At 36.6% G+C, this 9662-nt stretch overlaps 2 protein-coding genes across 2 annotated transcripts in view; one reads left to right on the top strand and one right to left on the bottom strand.

Moving 5' to 3' along the window:
* The window catches only part of adora2b (adenosine A2b receptor), an 8351-nt gene extending 5289 nt beyond the window's left edge, over nucleotides 1–3062 (top strand). The window contains exon 3 of the mRNA XM_016285899.1: nucleotides 1653–3062. Coding sequence (XP_016141385.1) covers nucleotides 1653–2373 — 721 coding nt within the window. The 3' untranslated portion in view covers nucleotides 2374–3062. The remainder of the gene's footprint in view (nucleotides 1–1652) is intronic.
* Nucleotides 1–9662, bottom strand: part of LOC107595492 (zinc finger SWIM domain-containing protein 7-like) — a 125310-nt gene that overhangs the window by 94681 nt on the left and 20967 nt on the right. The gene's annotated exons all lie outside the window — the stretch shown is intronic.

Raw genomic sequence — 9662 nt, 5'->3', positions numbered from 1 at the left:
TTTGTGGTGGGGGGGGGGGGGGGGGGGTACCTGTTTTATCTCCGTTTTAAATCAGTAGTCCAGTTGCTTATTAACTTATAAACAAAAAATGCTGTACAAAAGTAAGCCTAAGTCAGTGTAATTTCTGTATTATTTATACAGTATTATAGTTTTTATTAATATTATGGATTAGCCTTTTATTTTCAGTTTTATAATTTTTGTACTTCTACCTAAATTTATTTCACTTGGTTGCCAAGTAAAAATGTCTAATTTAGAAGTTTTTCATCTAATAACATACAAGTACAGTCACCTCAAGAAGTAGCTGAACACTTACATGTTCATGAGAGGTATTACATTATATACAGAATATAAAGCTAATGGCTAGTGTAAAGAAATGTTGCACTTTTTTTGCAATGACTTTTAACTAGTTGGTGTTGGAACAATGCATCTGTTGTTTTATATGGAAGCCCTGCCTCAGAGTACATGATTTAGAAAAAATGTGAAGAAGAAATACATATATATTTTTTCACTCTGAGGTTGAAAGCTTTTGCTATTTAATGAAATATATATTATATACAGTGGGTACGGAAAGTATTCAGACCCCCTTACATTTTTCACTCTTTGTTATATTGCAGCCATTTGCTAAAATCATTTAAGTTAATTTTTTTCCTCATTAATGTACACACAGCACCCCATATTGACAGAAAAACACAGAATAAATGGCTGCAATATAACAAAGAGTGAAAAATTTAAGGGGATCTGAATACTTTCCGTACCCACTGTATATATATATATATATATATATAAAATGTGAGATCCAAAACTCTAGGAGCAAACTGAAAATGATGATTAAAAATGCAAATTAAACCTGGAAATAAATTACATTTTAGAATTTTGATCAATTTAAATCAAAGAAATGTATGGAAGTTTGTTTTCGCTACAGGATAAAAATTAATAATAATAATAATAATAAAGGTAATATCACAATATTATGAGAAATCTGTAAAACAAAGTCAAAATTGATAGATTAAGAATTGTAAGATATAAACTCAACTTTTTTTCTCCCTCACAATTCCAAGTTTACACCTTCCAATTATGTTTTTTGTTTCCGTCATGAAATAAAACAAATTACTTTTCATCTCACAATTCGGACTTCTCAAAATTGCGAGTTTATCTCTTGCAATTCTGAATTGTGATACATAAACAGAATTATAAGGGGCTTCTGATTCTAGACACTGAATTTTGGGTTTTCATTATCTGTAAGCCATAATCGTCAACATTTCAAGAAATAAAGGCTTGAAATATTTCACTCTATGTGTAATGAATCTATATAATATATGGGTTTCACTTTCTGAAATGAGTGACAAAAAATATTGACCTTTTTCATGATATTCTAATTTTTTTTTAGATGTACCTGTATGTGGCTTAATATGAAGAAATAACATTCTGCAATATTTCTAGGTCACTAATAAAAAAAAAAAGTAAATTTGTGACATTGATTATGTGGCTCGTTGTACAGACTAATGCAAGGAAATGCAAAATAGAAGCATTTTTGCTAGTGATCTCAGACTTTTGGACCCTATAGTGAACTCAACCATCACTAGATATACCTTCAGCCAGATTCAAATTTACAAAGTTAATAATCAATGTTCTATGTCCCCTCCTCTGTACAGGTATAACGAGCTTGTCACAGGGAAAAGGGCAAGAGAGATCATTGCTATTTTATGGATCTTATCCTTCATCATTGGACTCATCCCATTCGTGGGCTGGAACCGTAAAGACTTGGCCTGTTCCAGAAACGAAAGCAGCTTTACACAGACTAGCAATAGCAGTGACGCCGCTGAGATGGAAACGAGCTTCTTGCAAAGCTGCTGCCTCCAGTGCTTCTTCGAGAAAGTGGTGGACATGAGCTACATGGTGTACTTCAATTTCTTCGGTTGCGTGCTGCCACCTCTGCTCATCATGCTGGGCATTTACGCCAAGATCTTCACGGTGGCACGGAAACAGCTGCGTCAGATCGAGCTCAAATGCAGCGTGAGTAACGGTGAAAATCAGCACCACGGCCTGCTGCAGCGGGAGATTCGTGCCGCCAAATCGCTCTCCATCATCGTGGGCCTGTTCGCTCTCTGCTGGCTGCCCGTGCACATCCTGAACTGCCTCACTCTCTTCTACAGCCAGCTGAAAAAGCCCGGCTTCATCATGAACATCGCCATCATCCTCTCTCACGCCAACTCCGCCGTCAATCCCATCATCTACGCCTACCGTATCCGGGAGTTTAGAGTCACTTTTAGGAAGATTCTGAAGCGCCATTTCTTTTGTCGACGGGACGAGTTGTCCAACGGAAGCAGCTGTCACAGAGACCAGATTACAATGACTATTGACCCTCTGCTTTAGACATCTTTGTCAAAATATGAGAGAAATGTTTACAGGCCAAAAAACTGCAAACGGCATGATCGTGTATTGAGATGGTGTCTAGCGTGGCCCACAATTCATGAAGACATTGTGGACACATTTTCAGAATTTAACATTGAACTGTGAGAAAAACAAAAAAGCCTCTGTCACTACAAATCTGTGGAAAAATTTATAGATTGCATTTCCAAGCAGACTTTTGCAGCAGCTATAGGTCAAGCCTTAGCGCAAGGATTTGAAAGCTACGAGTGGTTGCTGGGCCTTTTGGAATTGCTGAACGATGAACTGAACCACGTATGAGAAACCTACATGAGGATCCTGCAGAACAATAAAAGAATCATTTTGGGCAGCTTTAGTCTGTAGAACAGCCCAGAGGAACCATCTGGATTCATAAGGCACATCGGAACACAAAGAAACCATTTCTGAATGCTTGAATGTATTAGGACCTGTTGTTGTTTTTTACAGTTGAGATAGTTGGTTTAGACTGCTCAGGAACACACACGAGGTAAAAGCAAATTTAAGAACTCATAATAGAAAGGAAATCATAAAACGATTTTCTGTACAGCCAGTTATGAAAAATTAACCCAATTTTCATTACTTAAAATGCACTGCTGCTGGTCCATTCACAACTCGGTTAACCCAACAAGTTCATATCTGAAACCAAAATGACTTCAAACGATGCACTGGGTACACAGTGACCCCAATATGATTTGGAAATGTATTGCATTACATAACAAAAAGTGTCGTAATACTCTGTTTGGATTTTTATATCATATTGTTTTATAGTTTATAACTAATAAACATAGCTATGTTTCTTTAAAATAAATGCCACTTTAATGTTTTGTTATCTAATGCAATTACATTTAGATATTTTTAGAAGTTGCTGAAGTGTACAAATACTTTTTGGGTCAGCATGTTACTAAATGACATTACACATTTCTAATAAGTTACCAGAAAATAGTGCAGAAGATTTTATATCATGTTTCTTTCTTTAAACCTTTTCAAAAAGTAGAAAAAAAAAACTTTTTAATTTAGAAGCTGTTTATTCGATTATTTGCAAGTCAAATTCGATTGAAATCCCAGGTTTTCACTGTGGTCTCGGATGTTTGGAGCTCACTGTAATATCAGTGTCCTTAGATTTCTGATGTCTGTCTGCTAATGTGTCACAGCCCTTAGGAATCAGTTTGTTATTGAATGTCTGACTGTGACAAACTACCCAGACTGAAATAACAGCAGTTGACCTGCAGCAAAGACTCCTCTGTCTCCTCTGGAGAGAGATTTACAGTGTCACCACCGGAGCTGGATAGCTGGATAACGCTCTGTAGTGCCAATAATACCACGCTATTCTATTAATCACCAACCACCTTTAGAGTATAACTACAGATCAGGAGAGAGGTCTGCTGTTCATTCATCAGTGGCTCATCTAGACCACATTTTGCAGAATAACATACGATTATAAAATGATTCAAAGCTCAGAGCTGTGACTCACTGATTAGAGTGCATGCTCCTCAGAGATGTAGGTTTTAGTCTGGATTGAAATGTGTCTTCATCCCAATCTTAATCTCGTCACTAGTTTTTCCATCCATTATATGTTTGTCCAGTTAAATAGGAAAAATAAAGCTATATTTAGTGTATCATCTGAAGAGATCCTGATCTTTCATGAACACTGAGTGTATTTACATCTTACACTCATTTTTTTATGTCAGGTTATATTATATAATCTGACCAAGTTTTGGTCATGTCAGTGCCTTACACTGTTCTTTAAAGCAACATCAAACATTTTTTCCACTTTTTTCGATTTGTTTCTATATTATATATATATATATATATATATATATATATATATATATAAACAACAAACTTCATTGATGTTTGGATGGTTTATTTTAATATTTATTGTCTTTTTGTTCATATCTGATTGTTTTGGCATCAATTGTTATGTTTTATAATAAGCTGATTTTTGATAGTCATTTTTGGTATATTTACATGCACTGATTTTTGTAAATGGGAATGAATGCAATCCAATTTAAGATTCTGAAAGCGCTATTTATATAAAGCCTAAAAGCTGCAATATGATTGACATTTGTTTACATGTGCATTACATGTACTCCACACAAAACTTCAGCGCATGCACAGCGATCAGTCGTTCTGTTCAGAACCGAAGACACCAGTGATAGACTTTGTTTTAGCAGTTTGTAAGACAAGAAACATAAGCATATTCATAAGATGTAAAATGCATGTAAACATACACATCATGACACTGCGCCACAGTGATTTTCCTTTTGATTTTAGATCTACACCACTCCTTTCAGTTGGATGGAAATTTCATTTGGATCGAGCTCATTCAGATCAACTGAGGCGTTTACATGAACACTTTTCAGTCTGACTGAGCCATTATAAACAGATTATTTGGGTGCATGTAAATGTATCTATTGATTTATTTGCTATCTGCAGCATTGTAAAAATAAGGACACATAGTGATGATGGTCATAAGTTAATAAGCCCACATTTAGAAGTTATTTTGAAATCAAGGGAATGTACAATTATGTTTTTTTCTTTTTTGGGGAGTGAATTGCAACTGTGTCCAGGTGAAATGCGAAAAAGCAGCAAGCAGTAAATCTAGGATCACCATACATCCTCTTTTTCCGGGGCATGTCTTGGCTGGGATTTCTAAATCACCTAAAATATCCAGGTTTTGACTTAGTTTTCTTATTGACATGCTCTCTACAGTCCTCACATACATTATATGCAAATGTATTTGCCTGTTCGTTTTTTTTTTTGTAGATCCCTCCTTCACACACGCCATGATTGGTTGATTATGTACAATGCCTGCACGCTATTGGTCATTACTTTCAGCAAGTATAAAGCCAAAACCTGGATATTTTAGGCAATTCAGAAACTCCGGTCAGGGCACATCTGGAAAAAAGAGTCAGCCTAAGTAAAACTGTGATGATTGGCAGACATTTTGTCAAGTGATTTCTATTTCTGAAAGTTGATTGGTCCAAAATCCCACATACTATAGCTGTATATCAAAGGGATAGTTCATGCAAAAATTAAAACCCTCATCATTTACTTAACCTAAATCTGTTACAAACCTGTACGGAATTTCTTTTGTCCATGTTGGTAACCAAAAAGGTGACGGTAGCCATTGACTTCTATAGTATTGTTTTCCATACTATGCAAGACATTGGCTACCGTCAACTGTTTGGTTACCAACATTCTTCTAAATATCTTGTTTTGTGTTCAACCAAAGAAGAAATAATCTTACAGGTTTGAAACAACTTGAGGGTGAGATTTTTAAGTGAACTACTCCTTTAACAATCATCAATCACGACTGTGATTGTCACATTCTTTATTTGCTTTCGGTATGAACAGAAAAATGACTTATTCCTGGAAACAGTTGTTTAGGATAGTGTGTGGATTTCATCAGCTCTGGTTTCTGACAGATGCACTGATGTGTTTGCCCCTGACAATGACATGCCTTCCCCAACCGCAGCTGTGCCAACAGTTTCTATTTATTGAGGGGAAGAAAGACATTCTTTATCAGTATTTTTGTGTTTTGTAGTCTCTAAATGATGTAAATGTACAACTATTTGTTACACTTTGTAAGGGCTAAACTACAGGAGTGTGCCACACATCTTGGACATTCCAATGGAGACGAATCTGTACTGCACTGCAACTGTGTTAGCTGATGTTTTATTCCATGAAGTACTGTCTGGTGAAAGCAGCAAAACTAAAGGCCTTTTTTTAACCAGTCAAGTGTACCTGCATTTTATTCCTGCCTTTGGAGCAAACAGAAAAGAGTCAGTGCTTTTAAATGTTGATGTTTGTGTGTGTATTTGTCACTAATCTACACACACTGTGATGTTCTCTTGTACGTGTTGAAAAAAATTAATAGTTTTGCGACAAAAACCTTTAGCATCAATATGGAGTCTTGTTATTTAACATGAATAAATCTCTATGTATGGTGAATTATTTTATTAATAAAAAGCTGTTTATATATCTTTTGTGCCGCCTTCTTTCAGTTGTAGCTCAGCTCAACTGTCGTTTATTCAGTGTAAAGTGTGTCTGGATGTGTGTGTGTTGTGAGAAACTGCACGTGCAGCATTTGTTTAAAAAAAACAAAAAAACAACAACACTTTTCTAAGAGCCAAAGCCTCAAAGTCCAAGAATCGAGCCTAGCTGATATATTGTGTTCATTCATTTGGCGGTTACCATATTCCAGTTCCCTAAATGATAAACACTAATAATCTCATTATTAAATACCACATTCTCACACCTTTAAACACACTGAAAATCCCCCACAAGAAACTGATACTTCGTTTATCTACATTTTGAAAGTAGTAGTTCTGCAGAATCAATATACACTATGAAATGTTTGTCTGTATTTATACAGGCAGGAAATGGAACCAGCGTCATTGTCAAGCACTAGTCAGGTTGTAGACTCGATGCACGAAGCAATGTAGGTTTCTATTTTCCATTGCCATGGTGGAAGTGAAATCTAATAGGACGACAGATGAGATGTGTATAGGCACTCAGCAACTGACATATCAGCATAGGATGAGTGTCACGGCAAGACACGTCATTACATGTACATACATCTCACATGATATATTTCTGTATCTACTGCTTTCTGTGTTCTTTCTTGTTTCATTTTTAATATTTCATATAAGCAATACCTCTTCCTTTAACTTTTCAATAAATAAAGATCCCTTGTAAATATTGTTACACAAATATATATAGAGTCCTCATTAGGATGTTAAGGTCGGGAAAAGGATACGAATGCAAAATAATAATAGTAAATAATAAATAAACACAAAATAAGTGATTTGAATCATATGATGATAAACATTTAACATCTCATACAGTATTGCTGCTACATAACGTGCAAGTGAAAAACTAAAGATAAAATAAAATAACAGAAACAAATAATTTAAAGGGGTCCTATTATGCTCTTTTACAAAGTCTTGATTTGGTTTTGGCTCCCAGAAAAGATTCCAGTTATTAACAAAGAGCAGTTTCTGTTCTTTACACCATGACAATAACCATTCATTTAAAGCAAAAAGCCTACTGAACTTTTCGTGTCCTCGTCGATACGTGGGAAGCGGTCCTGACACGATGATCGTCGTCGCGGGCGATGTGCGGCGCACCGTCTCGATCAGGCTCCGGAAGTCCCTCTTCAGCGTCTCCGTCTGCCGCAGCTTGGTGTCGTTACACTGGGCCAGTGTGTGCTGTGATTGGTTAGCTGGGCCAGTGTGTGCTGTGATTGGTTAGCTGGGCCCGTGTGTGCTGTGATTGGTTAGCTGGGGCTGTGTGTGTTGTGATTGGCAGCACTCGGCGTCTGGTCGGGAAATGTCATGCCCCTCACCATAGCTGCCTGCGAGCTTCAGTGTAAATATTGCGTCAAAATCAAATCAATTTGAGCGCGATTTAAACCCGGATGATTGTAACCACTCGAAGTTCGTCTGCCTTGGGAAAGCTAGCGAGTCTCCGACATAGTGAGAACACTCGTTGCCTTTTCTAGTGCAGCTCAAGCAGGTCTCGTCCCATTCGTCTGTATTTGTGATATCACAAATCCCAGAAAATATGCGTTGTAGTACAAACGAGTCGTTCCTTGTAGTTTTTGAAAAGTGATTTCCGTTCAATAAAATATCTCCTTTTGAATTGGACTTTGAGCTTTGCAGACCTTTTTTTGCTCAAACAGCAACATTACAGACTAACTAAAGTTGAAAAAGTGAAAAAGCATAATAGGACCCCTTTAAAAAAATTATAAATGTGCAAAAGAAATGTGCAATTTATGTGCAAAAACAAAATGTCATGTTTTGCACGTTCTGCTTGCCAGTATAGAAATAATTACTCATTAGGAGTGGTTATATGCAGAAATACTTTCTGGACTTATCTATCCACAAACACACAAACACACACACGTATATATCAGCTGTCTTTTATTCACGATAAAGCATGGCTATGACTGCTTCAGCCAGTGTGCAACACCCTTAGCAACCACCTTTAGCAACAAACACTCAATAATATAGTGCAGGTGTTCTCAACTCTGGCCCATGTGTATGTGTGAGAAAGTATCATATACGTTGTAAAAAAAACAGAACAAAAAACAGTTCCTGTTTTTGAGTTCCATAAGATGAGGCATGTTACTGTTGCTGTCAGGATCTCTTTTTTAACGGAAGGACAGCATTTAACAAAAAAAAAAATACTTCAAAATAGTAATATATCAATACATACATTTTTGGTTTTAATATTTTTTTTTTTTATTGTGTGGTTACCATTTTATAAAAGCAATAAGGTAGGAGAGGCCGTGCTGTGTTGTGAATCACGGCTGAAGGGAGTTGTTAGGATCGACGTGAAGTGAAGCAGCACAGCACAGCACAGCACGGTCTCTCCTACCTCATTGCTTACATAAAAACAACAGTCCTCTTTTAGTATGTAATGTAGTTGTCATTAAATATAAAGTTAATTTTTCTTTTTAGAATGCATGATAAAATCTAGCTACTTGAATGTTTAATAAATAGTTCACAACTATTTTATGAACGCAAAACTCAAAAGCACAGTATTTAAACCATGTGGTTTGATTGTTTGTTGATGAGATTCAGTCTAGAGTAGAGCTGTAATCGGGCCTTAAAAGTTAGGCCCGACAGAATTCGGCCCGAGCCCGACAAGTACATTTTGATTGACCCTGTCGGGTCCCGTCGGGTTCGGGCAAAGATCTTCAGCTCTAGTCTAGAGTACCGAACCTTCAAACAAACGGAAACTCCAAAAATAAACGCCATCACGCTCAGTGAACGGTATATTCTCTGGCAACTGATAAAATAGTTTGCAAGAATATATACAAACATCATATTGAGGGTCACATCTTTGCTTGTTTATTTACTTTCAAAGCAATTTTTTACATTCTACGACAGATCATCCCTCATTTGAAAAAAATATATAAAAAATTTAAGTGCAACAACAACTTCGAAAAGAGAGTCCATTCTAATCCATAATGACTCTAAATATCTGAATGGGGGTTCTTATCAGAGTCTCACTCTACTCCAGGATCAGTTATTTATGTGCTGGCCCCAGTTTGCCCTGAGAGAATATGGGTCATCTGCTGATCGGAGACCTGCTCCTGCTGGCACAAACCCATGGCCTGACTCAGACAGGCAGCCAGGAGGTGCTTACACTAGAGAACACAGATACGCAAAACAGCTCAATAAAATGATGCTTAAGCATGCTAAAAACAGCTTTGATTTGACTACAATAAACATTATATAACAGCT

Source organism: Sinocyclocheilus grahami, unplaced genomic scaffold (assembly GCF_001515645.1).
Source record: "Sinocyclocheilus grahami isolate Dianchi unplaced genomic scaffold, SAMN03320097.WGS_v1.1 scaffold203.1, whole genome shotgun sequence".
In the NCBI taxonomy this organism is placed as follows: Eukaryota; Metazoa; Chordata; class Actinopteri; order Cypriniformes; family Cyprinidae; genus Sinocyclocheilus; species Sinocyclocheilus grahami.
The sequence above is the reverse complement of the archived record's forward strand: the minus strand, read 5'-3'. Positions and strand labels throughout refer to the sequence as shown.